We start from the raw sequence: 22794 nt of genomic DNA, 5'->3' as shown, positions 1-22794 counted from the left end.
AAGAATAAGATGATTTGGCAAATCAGTGTGTGGCTGAGGAATTGGTGCAGAAGCAGGGTTTCAGGTTTCATCATTTGGATCTGTTCTGCGGAAAGAATGACCTGTTCAAAAAGGACAGATTACACCTGAACTTGAGGAGGACCAGTATTCTTGGGGCATGTTTGTTAGAGCTGTTTGGGAAGATTTAAACTAATTTGGCAGAAGGACTGTAGAGTTAAGAACTGTAAGGTTAAAAAGACACATAGAAGTTATGCAGGCTTCTGAACAGTAGTTTGAATGCAGGGTACAAATTACAACAGGCACGAGAAGAGCAATGTACTATGATAGTCACAGGTGAATTTCCATATGCAGTTAGATTGGGAAAATCAGGTTAGTGCTGGATCATGAGAAGGAATTTGTAGAATACCGACAAGATGTGTTTTTTTTAAGGGCAACATGTGGTTGAACCCACTAGGGAAAAGGCGTTTCTGGATTGGGCATTTTATAAAGAACCAGATTTGATGGGAGAGTGTAAGGTAAAGGAACCTTTAGGAGGCAGTGATCTTAAAATGATAGAATTCACCCTGCAGTTTGAGAGAGAAAAGCGAAAAGCAGATGTATCAATATTACAGTAAAGGGCGGAGACATGAGAAAAGAGCTACCCAGAGATGATCAGAGGGGGACACTACCAGGGATGTCATCAGAACAGCAAAGGCTGGAATTTCTGGAAGCAATTCATAAGATGCAGGATAGATACATTCTAAATAAGTACAGGTATGCATTGCATAACATCCACGATACGTTCTGTGAAATTGGGCATTATGTGGTTTGGACGTTTTGCGAACACCATATTATATACTGAGCAAACCTATATGGAGTACTGTAGTGTACCTGTATTGACTAAATCCATGTCATTAGCAATTTCTCCATATCCAATATAGGTCCCTCACACATTTTCGTGAGCCTTGTAGTTTTCAGTGAAGCCGATCCTTTAGCAGCTTCAAGAATTTTTTCTTTGTTTTTCAGGATCGTTGTGATTGCTGAATGTGACACGCCTAAATCCCGAGCAATAGCATTCACTGGTTTTCCTCCTTCATATTGTTTAATAACCTTTTGTTTCACTTCCAAATCAATACTTTATCTTTGCCTCTTGCTGCTGCTATCACTAGGAGTGGTTTTGCTGCATTTGGAAGCCATGATGCACTGTACGGTAATATTTTCAAAAGAAAATTAAACAGAGATAATGCTACTACACTCAAGATGTGCGATACACGAGGTTAGTTACGTCCACTACGTCACGTTCTCCAATCGGGACTATGGACATATATGCGATCGGACATTGTCTGAATGGACGTTAAGTGGCGCACCCCTGTATCCTAAGGAATTCAAAGGCAGCATAAAAGCAAAAAGTTAGACTGTAAAGTTAGAGGATGGGAAGCTTTTAAAAACCAACTACAGAAGCTTGGTGATTGGTTATCACATCTATCCATACTATCCTTTGGCAATAACAGTCACGTACTTACAGATATGATAGCAACATTTCAACAGTAAACCAACCATTTTACGCGTTAGTCAAATGACATCCCCAAGAGACACCTCCTTATATACTTTCTTCAGTGAGCAGGCCATGGGTGGGGCTTAATGCTCGACCCTGATTGGTTGGGTCCAAATTGCCTATTCCTGATTGGTTAGTTTGAATTAGCCCTGTTCTGATTGGTTGTGTTTTTTAGGCCGAACCCTCTTCAGGTATATGTGGTGCCAAACCAGAGCTATCTTTACACACTTAGTACCTAATTTGGTTCTCCATCTCTAATGATTTCCTAATCTTTCTCTTGTAGGCTTCTCTTCCTTGCTAAGGATGTTGGCCTCATCAAATCTTGGTCTACATGAGTATGAAAGGCAGTGTTCAGTGATCCCATTTCTTTCTGCTTTCAAGTTTTTCTATCCTTATGTTCTTCTATCCTGGTTTTCAGTGACCTTCCAGTCTCACCAATATATACTATTAGACATAGTGACAGAGATATGGAGTACACAACTCCCTGACACTGTTCTTTAGGTATTCTAGGTGCCACTTTGCTTAGCCTTTTCTAATTTTGTCCTCCCATTTTGTTAATAACTGGACACCATATTTTTGGCAAATTCATCTTAGCTTCTCACTTAAGCTACCACTGTATGGCACACTAACCATTCTATCTGGAGGTTGTCTTTGTTGTGGTGTTGTGTTTCACTCCATTCCTTTCTCAGTTGTGTGCATAGGATAGTCATTTTTCTTGAATGCTTCTCTGATTTTCTTACACTCTTCCTCCTTTGCAGCTCTAGTTGTGCACAAGGTATTTGCTTTTAGTGCTATGCCTCGAACAATGGCAAGCATTGTCTTTTTTTTGGATGATTTGACTAGTCTGAAGTCTTCTTCCTGTAAACACTCAACTCCAGCTTGTCTGCCATTCGTTTTACCATAACATCTAAAAACGATGAAGTACCCTCACTCTCTACCTGCATAGTAAACTCTGTTGCCTTGTTCTGATTTTTTAAATGTGTTAAAAATGCCTCTAATAGGTCAGCCATAAGTCTAGCTTTTAGTTGTTGTAGCAAACACTTTTATTTCAAGGCTGTCCATAAATAAATTGCATTGGGAGGGAAGAGATGAAATATGAATTTAAGCTAGCCAGTAACATATAAGAGATACCTAAAGAGTAAAAGAGGTGAGAGTGGATATTGGACAACTGAAAAGTGACATGATAGAAGTAGCAATGTGCCTCTTCCCATTACTAATATCAAGGAGGAGGTACAGGAGCCTGGAGACAATTACTCAATGTTTTAAGAACAGCTTCTTCCCCTCCACCATCAGATTTCGGAATAGACAATGAACCACATACACTACGTGATGTTTTTTTCTTGTTTTCTTTTTGCACTACTTATTCAATTTAATTTTATATATAATGATAATTAATAGTCTTTTTTTAAAATTAGTATGTATTGCAATATTCTGCTGTTGGAAAACAACAAATTTCATGACATATGCCAATGATACCAAACCCGATTCTGATTCTAAGATTTAGATGCATAATCTAGTTGTGCTTAGAAAATATATGACATTATTTGGAGAGTGCTGGATTCTCTTGATATTCAAACCAGTAAACTCCTCTCAACCAGTATTTCTAAAAGATTAGTGAGCCACCTGTATGTATTAAATTTCATCTACCAGCATGTTCTCCAGCATCCTTACTTAAGTTTCCTGTAATTTGGTATCCTTAGGAAATTCCAAATTAGATTGCCTTGTGTCTGTACATAAAATAAGACTAGCACACAGGTGCCAAACAGCAAAATATTTCTCTGCCAAAACTAAAATAAAAAAGTTGGTGGAAAATTCTCAGAAATTGGGCAGCATTTATTGCTGCCAATGGTTTTCTTTATAACTACATCAGAGGAGCTCTGAAGAAATGTTGCAGAGCTGAGATGTTGACTCTAATGTTGTGTTCTAGTTGGTAGCTCACCTGGTGGATTTTTCTGTTCTGTTTTAGATTGTTACCACCTGCAGCATTTTGCCTTTGCTTTATAAACCCTTCTATTTGCTTTGTATCCTCAATCCTTTTTACCCATGTAACTACGTTTTGTGCTTCGATTTTAGTAACAGCTATCTTGAACAAGTGTTTTAAGGAAATTAATATATACAACACCATAAAATTTTCTTTATCTTTACAGTGATCGATAGATACTTGATCCCAAAGGAAATTACAGTGTCACAGTAACATTAGAAGTGTACAGATATACAAATATTAGAAGAGAAAAAACAATAAAAATAAGATTTACAAGGAAAGATTACAAGATCTCTTCCTGGCTATAGGTTGATTCATTATAGATCCTGGTGGCTGAGGGTAAGAATGACCTCATATAGCACCCTTTGGAGCAATGCAGTTGCCTTGGTCTATTACTGAAAGTGCTCCTCTGTTCAGTCAAGGTGGCATGTGGGGTGTGATAAACATTGTCCAGAATTGCCAGGATTTTCCAGAGGGTCTTTTTTAAAAATTTTTTTAAAATAAACACTGTTTGTTACAAATCCACTTTGGCAGTCCATAATTGGTATATACCTTCCAGTAAATAAAATATGTTTTGAGTAATAATGTCATCTGCAGGGGTAGAAGAACGATTCAGAAGTTCAAGTTTATTGTCAATCAACCTTGCACATGTACAATGTACATGTACATGTACATGTAAATAAAGCATTGTTCCTCTTGGGCCAAGGTGCGAAACTCAGTACATAGGGTCACACATAGCACATATAGGTACAATCCAGCACATACAGTCACAAAATTATTTTAGCTCAAGTCCCCGATTGGGATGGCCTGAAGATTGACAAGTTGACAAAGTGTGAAGTACATGTTTATGTAAGACAGTATAATGTTACTGGCACTCTTAAAATAAAACAGTCATATAACTATGTGAAACAATAGCAATAAGAGATGAAAAGTAACCAGTGCAGCATGAGAATGAGGAGTTGGAGAGTGGGGAGTGGAGTGGGGTGCACGGCAAGACATTCAGGCAGGGTAGACATATTTGATGGGTGGCAGAAGGGTGTTAAGAAAACTAACTGCCAGGGAGAGGAAGCTGTTACCCAGCCTGACAGTTCTAGCTTTCTGGTGCTGCGGTACTTTCTGCCTGATGGCAGGTGGTCAAAGAGATGGTGGGAAGGATGGCAGGAGTTTTTGACAGTCCTAGAGGCACTGCATATGCAGCATTTCTAATATATGTGCTGAATGGGGGTGTGGAGAGAGACCCCAATGATGTTTTCAGCAGTCATCACTATCTTGTAGGGTCCTGTGATCTGTTGTATTGCAATTCCCATACCAGGTGGTGATGCAGCTGTTTGGGACACTCTCAATGGTACTCCAGCAGAATGTGATGAAGATGGGAGAGTGGGGGGAACCTTGCTTGCCTCAGTCTCCTCAGGAAGTGGAGGTGCTGCTGTGCTGTGCTAAAGAGGTGGTGTTGAGGGACCAAGTGAGATTGTAGGTAATGTGCACGCCAAGAAACTTGGTGCTCCTCATGCTCTCAGTTGATACGCAGTGGGGAGTGGTCAGCCTGCATCTCCTTGAAGTTCATGTTGAGACTTAGCTTGTTGTGATTAAACCAGTCCACAAGCTGCACAATGCTATTTTACCATTGCTGCTGATGAGACCTACCACTGTTGTGTTGTCATTGAGCTCAATGATGTGATTAGAACAGGATTTGGCAGTACAGTTGTATGTTAGCAATGTGAACAGCAACAGGCTAAGCTCAAGCTTTGGGACACAAGTGCTCAGCGTCATGAAGGTGGAGATGTTGCTGCCAATACGGACCGTCTGGGGTTTCTTCCTCAGCAAGTCCGAGTTCCAGTTGCAGAACAAGGTATTGAGATCCATTAGCTTCCGGGGAATGATTGTATTGAAATCAGAACTGAAGTGAATGGAGAGCATTCTGATATAAGAAATGAGGTGAATGAAGAGCATTCTGACATAAGAACTGAGGTGAATGAAGAGCATTCTGACATAAGAGATAACCTTGTCGAGGCAAGGCAGGATTGTTGAAAAGGTAGAGATTATGTTATCATTGATGGACTAATTTGGGTGATATGCAAACTAGTAGGAGTCCAGTGTGATGGGAGGGCTGGATTTAATGCAGTTCATGACAAGCCATTTGAAGCACTTCATTATTATTGAGGTCAGTGCCACAATAATAATGTGGATGGTAGTAATTAAGGCAGGATACCATCAGCTTCTTGGGTGTTGAGATGATGGTGATAACCTTGAAGCATGTGGGGATCATGGTCTGATCCAGGGAGATGTTGAAAATGTCAATGAGAACATCTGCTAGCTGGGCTTTGCTATCTTTGAGCACAATGCCAGCTAATTATGATATCTTAAAAAATGACATGGATAAAAATGTCATGGACCCTAACATGGAATAAAAATGTCATGATATCCTTGTGGGTAAGTTTACTAGAGCTGTTGGGGAAAGTTTAAACTAGGTTGAGTGGGGATGAGAGCTAGAATGAAAGTTTAGGAGATGGAGCATTTGGTGTAATGGCAAATGAAATGTGTAGAGAGTCTGAGGAAAACTAGGCCATAAGGACACTCAGTTGGATGGTTTGAAATGTGTCAGCCTTAAATTGAGAAGTATCAAGAATAAGGGTGATGAACTTAGAGCACGGATCAGTACATAGAACTACGAAATTGTGGCCATTACAGAGATTTGGCTGTCAGAAGGGCAGGAATAGCTGCTGGATGTTCTGGGGTTTTGTCATTTCAAAAGGGACAGGGAGGAAGGTAAAAGAGATGGTGGAGTCAGTTCTAATCACTGATAGTATCAGAGCTGCAGAAAGAGAGGATGTTGTGAAAGGATCGTGAACTGAGTCATTGTAGATGTTAAGTCAGAAACAAAAAAGAAGCAATCATATTATTGGTGGTATTCTATAGACCTCCCCCTCCATACCCCCCCCCCCCACCACAAAGCAGCAGAGACAGTTGAGCAGATTGGAAAAGTGCAAAAATAACAGTACTGTTGTCATGGATGGCTTTAACTTCCCTAATATTGATTGGCACCTCCTTAGTTCAAAAGGATCAGATAGGGCAGAACTTGTTAGATGTGTCCAGGAAGGACTGGCCAACTAGGGGAGAGTCAAAATGATTCTCTCTAGAAAGTGAAGGAAACTGATCAGGTGACAGAATTCTTGGTGAGCATGCATTTTGGAGATAGTGTCCACAACTCCCTGACCTTTAGCATTGTTTAGGATGTGGCTAGGAGCAGATGGTATGGAAAAGTATTCAGTTGGGGAGGGTAAATTATAATGATATTAGGCAGGAGCTTGGGAAGTAAATTAGGAACAGATGGACTCAAGGAAATATGGAGGTGATTTAGGGAGCACCTGCATGGGTTTCTGGATAGGTTTGTCCCATTAAGTCAAAGAAATGATGGTAGCATGAAGGAACCATGGTTAACCCATCTAGTCAATAGGAGAAAGGAAATATACTTTAGGTTTCAGAAGCAAAGGTCAGAAGGGTATTTGAGAGTTATAAGGTAGCCAGGAAAGAGTTATTAAGAAAAGTTAGAAGGGGATATGAGAAGGTGTTGGCAAGGAGGATTAAGGAAAACACTAAGCCATCAATACATATGTAAGGAACTGGGGGATTACTAGAGTGAGGGTAGGGCTTACCAAGAATTAAAAAGAAATGTGTACCAGAATCAGAGGAGGTAGGGGATGTCTTTAGTTAATACTTTACTTCAGTATTCACCAGTGAAAGGGACTTCGACAAATGTGAAGGCAGTGTAAACCAAGCATATATGCTGGAACATCTTGACATTAAGAAAGAGGATGTGCTGGAACTGTTGAAAAACATTAGAAGGTAAGTCCCAGGGCCTGGATGGAATATGCCTCAGGTTACCAAGAAATGCAAGAGAAAAGATTGCTGCGTCTTTGGCGTTGATCTATGTATCCTCACTGGCCGCACGAATAGTACCAGAAAAGTGGAAGGTGGCAAATGTTATTCCTTTGTTCAAGAAAGGTAATTGGGATAATCCTAGGAATTATTGACCAGTCTTACATCAGTGGTGGGTAGAGGATTCTTAGAGACAGAATTTACAAGCATTTTTCTATCACCTGCCTATCCTCCCTCTGTAAAAATAAAATAAAAAGTTCCCAGGGCTGAAATGGTTGCCACAAGAGGACACAGGTTTAAGGTGCTGGGGAGTAGGTACAGGGGAGATGTCAGGGGTAAGTTTTTTACTCAGAGAATGGTGAATGTGTGGAATGGGCTGCCAGCAACAGTGGTGGAGGCGGATATGATGGGGTCTTTTAAGACTTTTGGTTAGGTACATGGAGCTTAGAAAAACAGAGGGCTATAGGTAAGCCTAGTAATTTCTAAGGTAGGGACATGTTCAGCACAACTTTGAGGGCCGAAGGGCCTGTATTGTGCTGCATGTTTTCTATGTTTCTATGCTTAGAGAAGCATAGTCTGATCAGGGATAGTCAGCATAGCTTTGTAAGGGGCAGAACGTGCCTGATTGAATTATTCGAGGAAGAGACGAAATAAATTGATGAAGGTAAGCCGATATGGTTAAGAAGCCTTCATTAGTCAGTAGACTGAGTTCACGAGCAGTATGATAATGATGTAATATAAAACTCTAATTGGACCATACTTGAGTATTGTGTTCAGTTCTGGTCACCTAATTATAGGAAGGATGTGGAACCTTCAGAGAGGGTGCAGAGAGGATTTACCAGGATGCTGCCTGGATTAGCGGGCATACTGAATGAGGATAGGTTGAGTGAGCTAAGGGTTTTCAGTTTGGAGCAAAGGAGGATGAGAGATGACTTGGTAGAGGTGTGTAAGATGCTAGATCAAGTAGATAGCCCAAGACTTTTTCCCAGGGCAGAGATATCTAAACAATTTTCAGGTGTTTGTAGAAATGTTAAGGAGGGATATAGGTATAATAGTTTTTTTTTATGTGGGAGGGAAGGTTTAGATTGTTCTTGAAGCAGTCAGCACCACATCCTGGGCTGAAGTGTCTATCGTGCTGTACTCTTCTGTTCTATTTTAATGTGTCAGTAAGATGCCAGTGTAGATCATTTTGATTTCTGTTTGGAATGCTGAAGTGTTTATACAGCTTAGCTTTCTTTCATTGCATTACAAAATAATATGCTGCATTTTGTGGTGTTTTGCAGAGATGAAAGTGCTCAGTAGTTCTAAGTGCATTTTACATAATAAAAGCTTTTCTGTTAATAGATTACAGAAATAGATAAATATTTTAAAAAACATTTGTGCTATGCTTCATGAAATCTGAGCTTCACAAGATTCTAATGTATGCACCAGCTAACTGAAACATTTTATCAAATGAAAATGTATAATAAGTGTCAGAAACAAATTTTTAAACCTGCTGTATCTGAAATAACAAGAATGAATAATTTAAGTCCCTGAAACTTTATACAAACTGAAGTGAAGCACACTTCTGGCATTTTTAACTTAAGATTTGCTTTCCTTAATCAGCTTGTTTCATCCTGCTATCCAACACCTGCTTCAATCATGTTTCAACTATGTTACCATGCTCAATGTATTCTTTGTTAATTTTTCAATACCCAGAAAAATACAACTCACGGGAGATCTACCAAGTAATATTGATCAAATGTTCAAAGTATAGTCGCATTTGATGGAAGTCGTGATGAAAAGCTCTTTTTTTATGCAATGGAAAAGAACTTCAAATCTGTGAAACAAAATGTCTCAGTCTTTCTTAAGATGGGTTACATTGTAAATTGGAACCTACCCCTATACTTTTTGATCCACAAAGGAAAGTTAAAATGACAAAACAACCATTTTATTATCCTACAAAAGAATATAATTAAGTATTATTTCACTTGAAATGATTGGTAAGTCATGTACCTGCATAGTCTCCATACAGTAATTTCTTAGATTAATCTATCCTGGGTATTGAATGTGACAGGCCTGCCTTTCCCAGCAGTTTTTGTTCTTCACTTAAAATATTCAGCTCCTGCAGTTAAAGAAAACCATAAGCAATAAATTTCTGCACTGTTTGGCATCGTGCATTGGAGCTGATGTCACCAGTGCACTTCTGAACATTTATTTTAATCACACTGATTTCCATATGGTGGTCTCAGTGCTTTGTGCAGCAACAACATTATAGAATGACATATGGAATAATTTATTCACTCCTATTTAACACCAGAACCAACCAATTACTGAAATTCAAAGCCAGAAATATTAATGAGTTATGATAAAAGAACCAAGTGGTGTAGAAAGATCAAAGGAGTCAAATAATTATAGGGAATTGTACATGAAATAGATATTTGGCCTATTTGGCCCTGCCCGGTATTTGTTTTTTGATCTCTTTTCAACATTAACCAATTTTCCCCTCATTTTTTATAATCACTTCCTTCATAAACACATCTGTATAGTTCTCAACAGCTACTTCTGGTGGTCAGTTTCACATTTTGACATCGCTCTGGGTAGACGATGCTTTCTTCTGAATTCCTGATTTGTTTTATTGGTAAATTTCGTAGGTTCACGGTCACTGATTTTAATCTTCCCTTACAAGTGGACACATTTCAACATTTCCCCATGTAATTGAATAAAACATTCATTAACTCTTCTGTGTACAGATGTTGTGTACAAAGCTTAGTATTGCATCCGAAAAAGGATTGGTACATTTGTTAAGATATCAGTTAATACTAGAACTAAAGTAATCATAAATGAATAACAGTAAGTTAAGCTCTTGATTAATTAAATTTACTCTTGAATGCAACTATTAAAACTTGTGAATTTGGATCAATTATCTAAACATTCTGTATCTTATCCATTTATCTTTCAGCTATTAGCATTAACTTTTGTTAAAAAGTAGTGTTTATAATCTTAGAATGACTTTTAAATGTCCTAATTTTTCTAAAACAAAATCTTTACTTTTGGTTTAGTTATACAATTGACTTTTTCATACTTTTGTATGGTTGAAAGCAGTAAATGTGAAAAGCTTTACTCCATTGGTTTGAAACAGATCATGTTAAAAATTTCAAAGTCTGATTTGGGAGACAGTTCAGTGTTCCATAATGACTGAAATCCTTTATGATTTGAGATTTTTGTGTAATGTAATCTGAGGTTCAGCAAATCTTTCACTCGTATTGATAAATATCCTACCTTTTTGTTTACAGCTTACAAGGAATATAACCATCAGTATAATTACCACTTCTATGATAAATGGCAGACTTGCAGTATTTTTGACTCATTCTACTAGCTGTGTGCCAGATTTCTCATTTTAATTTGTAACAAACAGATGTATTAAATAATGTGTCCACTCTAATACCAAACCAGATGTTGGTATGGCTCTTTGATGGGTGAAGTTGAAAAGTGAACCAGGAAAACTAGCACAGGTATGGAAGACTGTTAGTCCATAGTGATCAATAACACCTGTACAGCAGATATTGAGAAAATTTAAATGTACTGTTAACTTGAATTTGAAAATGGAAATACTTTATGTAGGATTTATAATTTGTATATAGTATTTTGTATATATTATATGATATATTCCATATTTATCACCTTGAATCCAATTTCTCTATCAAATAAACTTCATTAGAACCTGGGATTTTAAACAAAAGGATGAACTTTTTTTTTGTCTAATATCATGTAGCTGTTGCACCTTCCTACAGCAACAAGTCCAGAGCCCAGCCTCTTTTTATTAAGAAGAAAGGGGATCAATGACTGTACTAGTTAAGTATGTATCGTCAGTTGAATTTATTGCTATGTGCACAGGTACGTTAATGCACAGATGCAATGAAAAACTTACTTTTGCAGCAGCATTGCAGGCACATAACATCATATAAACAGCATCCACAAAAAAATAAAGTAAGCGCTATCTTTACAAGAAAGAATACAGAACAAGAAAGGGTCAATTTTATTGTAATGTGATCAAAGTGGTCATAATGTTGCTAAACTCTTGTGATTATGAATGTGCCAGTTGGTTCAAGTATTGAATGGTTGAAGGGATGTAGCTGTTGCTAGGACTTCGGGCTTCGCTGCCTCTTCTCTGATTGTAATTGTGAGAAGATGACACGCCCAGACGATGAGAATCTTTGAATGTTGTCTTCTGGAGCTACAGTAGTACTTCTTGTAGATGCTGCTATTGATGGGGAGGGATGTGCTGCTAGTGTATTGACAGCTTCTTAGATTCCTGCACACTCGAATTGTGGTACCAGACCATGATGCAGACAGTCAGGAAACTTTCAAAAATACAAATGTAGAAATTTGTTAGGGTGTCCAGTGACAAGCCACGGCCCAGGATGTGTCATCTGGTCTGTTAAAATCAGGAAAGTTAAAGCTGTTAACTCTCCACTGCTGATTTTCCCTAATGTAGACTGGCACGTGATTGCCCTCATTCCACTTCCTGAAATCAGCAATCAGCTTTTATACAGACACAAAGTGAGAGGTTGTGATGCAGCACCATTCAACGAGGTGTCGTATCTCTTCAGTAAACTGATTCGATACCACCTGTGATTCATACAACAGTGGTGTTTTCACGTTATAAAAGGAGCTGTGCTTAAGCATGTTCTTGTGTTAATAAGGAATAGAGCAGTGAGCTCAATATGTTGCTTTCAGCTGCAGCTATGTTGATGGTCAGTGAGGAGGATATATTGTTATCAATCCTCACTGATGAGGAAGTCGAGTGTTCAGCTGCAGAAGGAGGTACGGAGGCTCAGGTCTTGAAGCTCGATGATAAGTTTGGATGGATTGATTGGGTAGAACACCAAGCTGCAGTCAAAGAACTGCAGCTTGGCATACGGCAATAGGAGAAAAGCGCGTAATTAATATGAAGATAGATAGAAATTTGATTTAGATTGAGTGTAAAATAAAAAGGTGTTGGGATACTGTATCTCACATGATGGATAACAAAGACCATTAAAATTATGTAGAATGTAGATGTTTGAAGTGAGTAAAGACATGGAATCTGGATCAGGGGCATTTTCAGCTAAGCATCAATAGCCTGGTAAGAAAAAGTAACATAGGAGACAGATAATTGATTCTTTCTTTTTGTTTATGAAGACTCGTTTCTTACCCAGTGTGCAAGAAATCCAAAAACATTATTGATCTGATTGTAAAATGGTCAATCAGTCAGTGAAATAAATGTGAAGAGCTTCTCATTAAGTGGTAATGATCACAAACAATACGTTTAATATTGGGATTGAGAACAACACAATTCAGAGACGCTGACAGGGACAGTAAAACAATAGAACATTTTTAAAGTAGTAATTAGCACAGTCTAAGGAGAATGCAGTCTACTAATTTATATTAAAAAAAGACCACTAATTATAATTATGGAACATTCTGTCCCATTGAAGTGAAAATTGAATGAAATTTATAAGTACTTAAATAAGTAAAAGAACAAAAACAAATACAGAGAATATAGAAGAGAAGTAAAGTCTACAAAATAATATAAAAATTATAAGAAAGGAATACTTTAGACACAACTAAAAGTAGAGAACTTATACTTGATGTTTATCCTTTCAATTTGAAGATGTCTCTTGATATCATGTGCTGCTTAGGTGCTTTGAGTATGCAAATACCAGGTTAGGTAAATTTATGTTTACATCTGTTTGCAGCATACTGAGCAACAGATACCACTTTGGGTTTTATGATTAAGAGCATACTGCTTTTACAAGATTCACATTGCTTGTACTTTTGTGATATCAGAGAAGTTGTCATGAGTTCATGGACTATTTTTCCTGTATGGGTGGGCCTCTGTCTAGAAAAATAAATCATGATTGAGGTGTTCACAAAATGCTGGGTCAGTGATTAAAGAAGGACTTGACGGAGTTCTTAAAATATTTTGTTTTCAGACCTCTTTGAGAGTGCTTGAAATGTTTTGTTTATACACTACTGTAAACCTGAAGTGATCATCTACTTCACACTTCATCCAATTTAGCAAATTGCATTTAGTGCTCAAGATGTAATCTCTTCTGCATTAGAGAAGACAAGTGAAGTATAGGTGTTCACTTTGTGGGACACCTCCATTCAATCTGCATTCCATGTGCTTTCAGTTGTCTTTCATATTAATTCTTCATCCCACTCCCATTTTAACTTATTTGTCTTTGCTCCCTGCACTGTTTCAACAAATCCCTATGTAGACTTGACGAACATCATTTCATCTTCCTTCTAAGCACTCTGCTGACCGCAGGGCACAGCATGGAATTCAATGACAAAACAGCGTTGGGGGTTTAAGATACCTGGGGAAATCATCAATTTAAGTCTTCTTAGCTTGTATATTTCTCTCTCTGCAGATACTGCGTGATCTTCTGAATGTTTCCAGCACTTTCTGTTCTTGTTATAGATTTCCAACATCTTCTAATTATTTGTTTTGAATTGCTGCTTAGTTCCTATATAATACATAAGGGAATCTCTTTCCACAGATCATAAATCTTGTTTGACCTGCTGGAATTTCCCAGCTTTCTTTATTTTAACAACTGCTGAACTTTGGATGTCACAGCTGCGGTATTTTTACACTTTTGTCTCTTTTATTCAACCTTTATTTAACCCTCTTTCAGATAGATTAACTACCATTTGATTTTTTTTCCCCACCACACCTCTCAGTTTCCTCCCATTTATTTTATATTCCTTTGTTGTACTGTTCTACTCGAAGCAGCTGACATTCTTCTGGACTAACTTCTAGGCAAATTCCTGAAACTGAACCATGCTGTTTGTATATTTGCTCCTGAGATGGCAATGCTAATGTTGCAAATTTTCACCCCCAACTTCAGCCTCAGCGATGAGGATTAAGTTTATGTACTTTATGTGGAGATTATGTACTTTGATTTGAAATATTCTTATACAATTAAATGTCACGGTTAAGAATATAATTATGTATGGATTTAACTTATTAATGCAGAATTCATGCAACATAAATTTAATCCAAAAGAGCTCAGAGGTATTTATTTCCTAACTTATCTTGCTTAAGATATCAAAATATCCATATGTTCCTTCCTTCCTCATATACATACAGTGCCTATAAAAAGTCACACCCCTTGGAAGTTTTCATGTTGCTTTGTTTTACGACATTCAATCACAGAGGATTTAATTTGGCCTTTTTGATAGTGTGGTACTTAACAGTAAGGCTGGTGTTACTAGCTGATGCGTAGTATTAGATTCACACCACACATACTGCTTAATGTTAAGGGCAAAAAGTTCCACTTTAGTTTCATCTGACATCAAGTCCTTCTTCCACATCTTTGCAGTATCTGCTAAGTGATGCTTTGTAAAGTCATTACAGACAAGGATATGCTTTTTTTTGTGGTACCTGTGGCATCATGCTATGGGGCTGCTTTTCAGCAGCAGGGACTAAATACAGAGAGATCCTGGATAAAAACCTGCTGGCCTCTGCCAGAAAGCTTAAACTGGGGAGGAAGTTCATCTTTCAGCAGGACAACGACCCAAAGCACACTGCCAGGGGAGCCATTGAGCAGTTTCAAATGAAGAAAATTGATGTCCTTGAGTGGCCCAGTCAGAGTCCTGACCTTAACCCAATCAAACATCTCTGGCAAAACCTCAAGATTGCTGTTTGTCCACTGCAGCTTCCCAAGTAACCTGGAACAGCTTGAGCAATTTTGTAAGGAGGAATGGACAGGTCTTGTTCCTTCACATTGTGCAGAGCTGATAGAGACTTATCAATGCAACACACTCAAAATGCTGGAGGAACTCAGCAGGCCTGGCAGCATCTATGGAAAAAAAATATAGTGGACTTTTCGGGCCGAGACCTTTCATTAGGATGAAGTTCCTCCAGCATTTTGTGTGTCTTACATGGATTTCCAGCATCTGCAGATTTTTTCTTGTTTGTGGAGAGAGACTTACACAAAAAGATTACAAGTGCAATAGCTGCGAGAGGTGGTTCAACTAAGTACTGAACAAAGGGGGATTGAATACTTTTGAACTGCTAACATTTAAGTTTTTGAATTTTAATTTTTCATACTTTACAATTTTAATTGCTTTTTGGGCTCTTCTGTGGGGGGAGAAAAGAAGCTTGAGATTCATAAAGAAAAACTTTTCAGTTATCTTGATCAAGATCCCTGGTTGTAATACTCATTTATGTGAACAAAGTTCTGGGGGCTGAATATTTTTAAGGCACTGTACATAGAAATCTGTGTAATTTTGTTTACCAGTTTAATATTGTTTGATTTTTAAGTTCAGTTCCTTGCAATATAAATGACAGTGCTTTGTTTGCACTTAAAAACTTTGCTAACCTCTGTTGTGGTTTTAAAGGTATGATTTGTTCTTTTGATTTGAACCTAACCATGTCAAGACACTTGTTTTCAAGAGATATGGCTTCCTAACGAACTGCATCACTCCACACTTGGCCAGTATACACACTCGTTTTATATTTATGAGTTCCAAAACTTCAGTGCTAATTGTACTAGCCTCTTGCAATATCCTGGGAATCCTATCAGAAAGTCAGGTTGTTGTACAGCTGAAACATTTGTAGATTTTAGAGTTGGAGTCAAACAGCAGAGAAACAAGCACCTCATCCTACTTTCTTACTGGGCTATTTTCTATCTTTACTGATTGTCATCTGTTGGTCAGGAAGTCAAGGATCCAGTTGCAAAATTTGGTGTTGAGTCCCAGGTGAAGGAGTTTGGAGATCAGTTTGTTTGGGATGATATTATTAAAGGCCAAGCTGCAGTTGATAAACAGTAGTCTAATGCGTGTGTCTTTGCTGTCCCAATGCTTCAGAGAGTGGTAGGTGAATTGCAGTAGATTGCCATATTATGGGAATGGGCCAGAAAATCTGTGTCTTCAATTGGGTTAGTCAGATTAGATTGTTTACCTGCACTTTTAGAGTAAACATCTGAATTCAAAGTAATTTTAAGTTATTGTATTATTTTTATTAGAACTGGATGTATATTGGAAAGATAAAGTTATATATTTAAATTTTAACTTGCAAAGGTTACATTGAAGTGATGGTTGCACATAATTGCTTACTTTGCTTATGATCCAAACAAGTCCTTGGAGACTTGTAATTTACTCTCCAGTGTTCTGTAATTTTGATTGGTATTTTGCCATATTCTGTTTTCCTATACTGAGGTGAGATGCAATTCTGTTTTTAATTGGTATAAAGTACAGTTGGTTATGCTGCCTTCTATTTGGTATCAGAACAGTTGTATGTGGAACACATAGCTATTTACCAAGATTAGATAGCTTTCACCATTTGTCAGACTGTATCTCTTCCAGTTAATTGGTGAAGGGATCTTGGGGCTTACTAGTATGTTTATAATTAATGGATACTTGCATTAACAATCTTCCATTGTTTACACTTCCAAAAAGACTGATTATCCAGTGATAGATAGTTAAAGGCCTTTCCAGATATACTTCATCAATTTTTATAATTTATTCCAATGTTTTTACAGCAAATTTTACATATCAGAGCTTTTATCATAAATATGCTCTACAATCTCTGTTAATAATGCACAACATTGGAGGAGGAATTGTTAGTATATTACTGAAATTTGTTGAGTAAGGCTTACTTACATCATTATAAGAAATGACCAGAAAATTCTATATGTTTTTCCATGACCAGTACGTTTTCTATTGAACATCATTACATGTGATTACTGCATTTAAAGAATATCATGATATTCAGATTCATCTTTTTCTGATTATTTTTATTAATTCATATCATGTGCCCTTTGTTGGTATATTGTCTCTTCTTTGTTGTGCTTCAACTTAATTGAAAAAAAATTAGACTCACATGCAGCCTGGATCACATGTAGATGGCAGACAATAATCTAGTATTCTAATGGCCAGTACTTCTAATACTTTATTTCAAATTCCAGAAAATTTACTCCAAGATTCCAGTGTTAATTAGATTAGCAATGGAATGTGATCAGAAGACTAACCGACAAATTGTTGTGCACTGTAGAAGATGAACTTTAAGAGTCCTGGGCCTGCTGTAACAAACTTTAGGCTGCTTCCAGAATAAGGGAGGGTCAAGAGTCTGTTGGGGGAGAAATGATTGTAGGTGTTGACAAAGCTTTGGAGATTAAATAGAGGCCAGGGTTGTGTAAGTTGTTCAAAGGGTGTGTAGGGAATCAGAGTTCATGGGTTCATTGGCCGTTAAGAAATAAGATGGCAGAGAGGAAGAAGCTGGTTCCTGAATCACTGAGTATGTGCCTTCAGGCTTCTGTACCTCCTGGTGGTAACAATGAGAAGAGGGTATGTCCTGGGTGGTGGAGTCCTTAATGATGGCTGTCACCTTTCTGAGGCACTACTCCTTGAAGATGTCTTGGATACTATGGAGGCTAGTGCCCATGATGGAGTCGACTAATTTTACAACTCTCTGCAGTATTTTTCGATCCTGTGCAGTAGTTCCCCCGTACCAGGCAGTGATGCAGCCAGTCAGAATGCTCTCCATGGTATATCTGTAGAAATTTGCAAGTGTTTTCGGTGAAAGGCCAAATCTCCTCAGACTCTAATGAAATATAGCTGCTGTCTAGTCTTCTTTCTAGCTACATCAATATTTCAGGATCAGGTTAGGTCTTGAAATTGCTCATTTTTTCCACTTCTGATCCCTCTTTTGGGGGGGGGGGGAGTGAGTGAGTGAGTGTGTGTTCATTCCCTCATCTTATCCTGATTATCCTGAAGTCCACAATCAGTTCTTTGGTCTTTCTGACATTGAGTGCAAGGTTGTTGCTGCAACACCACTCATCTAACTGGTATATCTCACTCCTGTACCATCTGAGATTCTGCCAACAATGGTTGTAACATCAGTTGTGAGCTGTGCACAGCCACATAGTTATGGGTGTAAAGAGAATAGTGGGCAAAGCACACATCCATGAGGTGTGCTAGTATTGATTGTCAGCAAGGTAGAGATGTTATTTCTGATCTGCACAGATTGTGGTCTTTGGTTTAGGAAGTTGAAGATCCAGTTGCAGAGGGAGGTACAGAGGCCCAGGTTCTGGAGCTTTTCAATCAGGACTGTAGGAATTTCTGTGTTAAATGCTGAGCTGCAAGCATAGGCTGGCCAACTTGGAGGTCAAAGAATTATCATAGGAGAGATGATAGGTCTGGGCATGAGTAAGTCATAGCTGTGAGATTAGTGAGCAGTGTTCAGTTGTGTTATAGCAACACTGGGAATTACCAGAAATCAGGAAATAAGTAAATATACTCATGTGAGCAGAGTAACAATATTAAACCATATTTATCCCATGAGTAACCACAAAGAATAATCTAGTATAGCATAGACTAATTTATCTGGGAAAATTTTAAAAGGAGCATTCATGGAACTGACATAATTTTGAAGAAACATAGATTGATTGTACTTTTAAAAAATTGGCTCATTTGTTCTTTTGGGTCCTTGCCAGCTCTCTGCCAGAGCAACTCATAATTCTACCTCAGACCTCTCCCAGCTTCTCTTTGGGCCTGCAATTTTTATACTTATCCTGCTCCTTCTTGAAGGCCATGTCTGCTTTCACCGTATCTGTAGGCAGCACATTCCATATCCTAACCACATGGGGCTAATGTCATTATTAATTCTTTTTTCCATTTAATTTAGACCTATGGACACTAATCCTTAACAATTTCACCTGAAGCAGCCTTCCATTACTTGATACTTGATGCATGGTCAAAGATCTAGGCTGCAGGATGGTCCTCCCTGCAGGTCTGAAGATGTTGGGTTGGGGAAAAGTTTAGGGATGGCAGGCAAGAAATGAAGAGCAGACAGAATGTTCATGCTTATGTATTTTTCAATAATTAGCAAAGATACTGCTTTTCATGATCTGGATTGAGTCCAAAATTCATATTGACGGCATGATGCCAAGAGCTATAGGAGTTCAGAAGTCTTCCTGCAAAAATAGGGTCACACCTATAATATTGTCTACATGTCCAGATTCCCTACTGAAAGAAAAATAAGTCCATAAGACATTGGAGCAGATTTAGGCCATTTGGCCCATCAGGTCTGCTCTGGCATCAAATCATGGCTGATTTATTATCACTTTCAAGCCCATTGGCCTGCCTTCTAATGATAGCCTTACTAATCTCAGGGCTGTGTGCTAAATCCCCTCTTTTCCTCTCTGTATACCCATGAATTGTCGCCGCCCACAGCTCTAATTTGCTAATTGAATTTGCCGATGACATTACTTTGATTAGCCTAATCTCAGACAATAATAAAGTGGCCTACAGGGAAGAAGTCATCTCTGACACCGTGGTGTCAAAGAAACAACCTCTCCCTGAATGTCGTAAAAACAATAGAGCTGGTTGTGGATTACAGGAGGAGTGGAGATGGGCTGACCCCTATTGACATTAATGGATCTGGAGTTGAAAGGGTAAACTGCTTGAAGGTCCTCGGCATCCACATCGCCAAGGAACTCACGTGGTCTGTACACACCAGCTGTGCAGTGAAAAAGGCATTGCCTCTTTCACCTCAGATGGTTGAGGAAGTTTAGTATGGGCCCCCAAGTCCTAAGAACTTTCTATAGGGGCACAATTGAGAGCATCCAGACTGGCTGCATCACTGCCTGGTATGGGAACTGTACCTCCTTTAATCACAGGACTCTGCAGAGAGTGGTGCGACCTGCCCGGAGCATCTGTAGTTGTGAACTTCCCATGATTCAGGACATTTACAAAGACAGGTGTGAAAAAGGGCCCAATGGATCATTGGGGACCCAAATCACCCCAACCATAATCTATTCTAGCTGCTACCATCCAGGAAACAGTACCACAGCATAAAAGCCAGGACCAGCAGGCTCTGGGACAATTTCTTCCACCAGGCTTCCACTGATTAACGTGCTGATTTGAGTGTATTTCTATGTTACACTGACCGTTCTGTTTATTACAAATTATTATAAATTACTATGATTACTATGACGGAAATGTAACGTAAAGATTTTTTTCCACATTTATGTGAAGGATGTAAGAAATATATAGTCAATTCATTTCAATTCAAGAACCTATCAACCTTAGCTTTAAATATACCCAATAACAAAGTATACTTGTGGTGGAGAGAGTACGCCAAAATTAACCAGACTGACCACATGATGTTAAATTGGAGATGTGAAGAGAGATTAAGCAGACTTGTACATACATTCTCCATGTTTAGGAAGTTTCCTGCTGTCAGAAGAGAGCTCTTTAAACATCTGATCAGAAAACACAACAGATTGTGCATACTCTTCTCTGTGTCTGCCAAACCTTGGTCATTTGTTGCAACTGGGAACTTTTAGTTAAGTTCCACAACAATTGACATCATTAGGTGTATATCAGATGCTGGAAAATCTTCTGAAGAAATCGTATCTTAATTGGAAGTGCTGAATCTAATTTTGTGATCATCACACCTATATATTTAAAAGACAAATCAAGTTACCTCTAGGTACATTAAGTAATTAGGAATAGAAATGAAATATTGGTCATTAATGCAATGGGGATGCAAATAAAAAGTAAGAAATTCTTGTTACATCTTGGCCCACAGCTGTATTGAAAGCCCCTCAGATCTATTTCTGTAATGAAGTGGATGATATGGGGAAGATTTAGCACAGTGGAATATACTTAATGGAATTTAAATGAATGAGAGGTGATCTTCTGCACACATCTAAGGGGACCTAACAGGAAAGACATTGAAATGATGTTTTCCCTCATGGTGAAAGCTAAAATTGTGGGCGAACAAAGGGCTGGCCATACAGTATAAAGTGAAGATGAGAGAAATTTCTTCTCACCATGGGTTGTGAATCTCTGAAACTCTCTTCCTGAGCTGTGAAGGACAAATCACTGAATGTATTTAAGGCCAAACTCAAGAGAACATTGATTTATAGTGAAACAAATCATTATAGAGAACAGGCATATTGTGCAGATGAGGCCAAATTCAAAACAGCCTTGATCATACTGCAAGTACAGCAGAATTCAGAATCTATTTGGGCTATCAGCTACACTCGTTTTTTTTATGTCCTTGTGTAAAACTTGGGGAAAGCCAGTGACAATAAGCTAGGTTTGGCTTTACACTTTTATTCATTCGTTTTGCACAAGAATGTTGAAAGCTGTGTTTATGAAAATTAATTTTCTTCAGATTTTTACAATTACTCAGGCTAAACACAGTGTTCTGTTTCATTTTCTGTAAATGCTACTACAAGATTAAAGTTGCCTGAAGGAAGAACAATCTGTTTGTTCCATGGTTACCTGGTAGGTGGGATTCAAAATTGACTTGGCTGTAGAAGACAACAGGTAGTGGTGAAGTAATGTTTCTCTAACTAGGTTTATAACCAGTGGTGTTCTGCAGACCCCTCTCATGTATATATAGCACTACAGCACAGAAACAGGCCCTTCAGCCCATTTAGTCTATGGAGAACTATTCTGCCTAGTCTCGTTGACTTGCGGCTGGACCGTAGCTCTCCATATCCCTCCCATCAATATACTTATCCACACTTCCCATAAATGTTGAAATCTAACTTGTAGCCATCATTCTGCTAGCAGCTTGTTCTGTACTCTCACCACCATCTTAGTAAAGTTCCCTCTCATGTTCCCTTAAACTTTTCACCTTACACGCTAAACCCATGACCTCTAGTTCTAGTCTCAACCAACCTCAGTGGAAAAAGCCTACTTGCATTTACCCAGCCCACACCATTCATAATTTTATATACCTCAATCAAATCTCTATGGTCCAGGGAAAAAAATTCCCAACCTCTTAAATTTCTTAAAACTCAGGTCCTTACATCCTGGCAGCATCCTTGCAAACTTTCTCTGTACTTTTTCAATCTTTTTGATAGCTTTCCTGTAGGTAAGTGACAGGAACTGTAGTAGTACTCCAAATTAGGCTTCACCAATATCCTGTTGAACTTCTATATAACATCCCAACACCTATATTCAGTACTTTGATTTATGAAGGCCAGTGTTCCAAAAGCTCTCTTATGACCCTATTGTGTGTGTGTGTGTGTGTGTGATATACTGCATCCATTGCTCCTGGTGCAGCCTTCTATGTATTGGTGAGACCTGACGCAGACTGGGAGACCATTTCACTGAACACCTACGCTCTGTCTGCCAGAGAAAGCAGGATCTCCCAGTGGCCATACATTTTAATTCCAAGTCCCATTCCCATTCTGATGTTTCTATCCATGGCCTCCTCTACCGTCAAGATGAAGCCACACTCAGGTGGAGGAACAACACCTTATATTCCGTCTAGGTAGCCTCCAACCTGATGGCATAAACATTGATTTCTCTAACTTCCGGTAATGCCCCCTCCCCTTCTTACCCCATCCCTTATTTATTTATTATTCTCCCCCCTTTTTTCTTTTCTCTCTTTTTCCGCTCTCTGCTTCTC

At 38.5% G+C, this 22794-nt stretch overlaps 1 protein-coding gene across 6 annotated transcripts in view; it reads left to right on the top strand.

Moving 5' to 3' along the window:
• The window catches only part of slc10a7 (solute carrier family 10 member 7), a 221658-nt gene that overhangs the window by 90601 nt on the left and 108263 nt on the right, over positions 1-22794 (top strand). Inside the window, exon 6 of one of the 6 annotated variants that reach the window (XM_059965008.1) lies at positions 10667-10889. The exons of the other annotated variants lie outside the window; for them this stretch is intronic. Coding sequence (XP_059820991.1) covers positions 10667-10774 — 108 coding nt within the window. The 3' untranslated portion in view covers positions 10775-10889. Of the gene's footprint in view, positions 1-10666; positions 10890-22794 lie in introns of those variants that run through there. 6 annotated transcript variants of the gene reach the window in all.

The sequence above is a fragment of the Hypanus sabinus genome, chromosome 3, assembly GCF_030144855.1.
Source record: "Hypanus sabinus isolate sHypSab1 chromosome 3, sHypSab1.hap1, whole genome shotgun sequence".
Classification (NCBI taxonomy): Eukaryota; Metazoa; Chordata; class Chondrichthyes; order Myliobatiformes; family Dasyatidae; genus Hypanus; species Hypanus sabinus.
The sequence above is the reverse complement of the archived record's forward strand: the minus strand, read 5'-3'. Positions and strand labels throughout refer to the sequence as shown.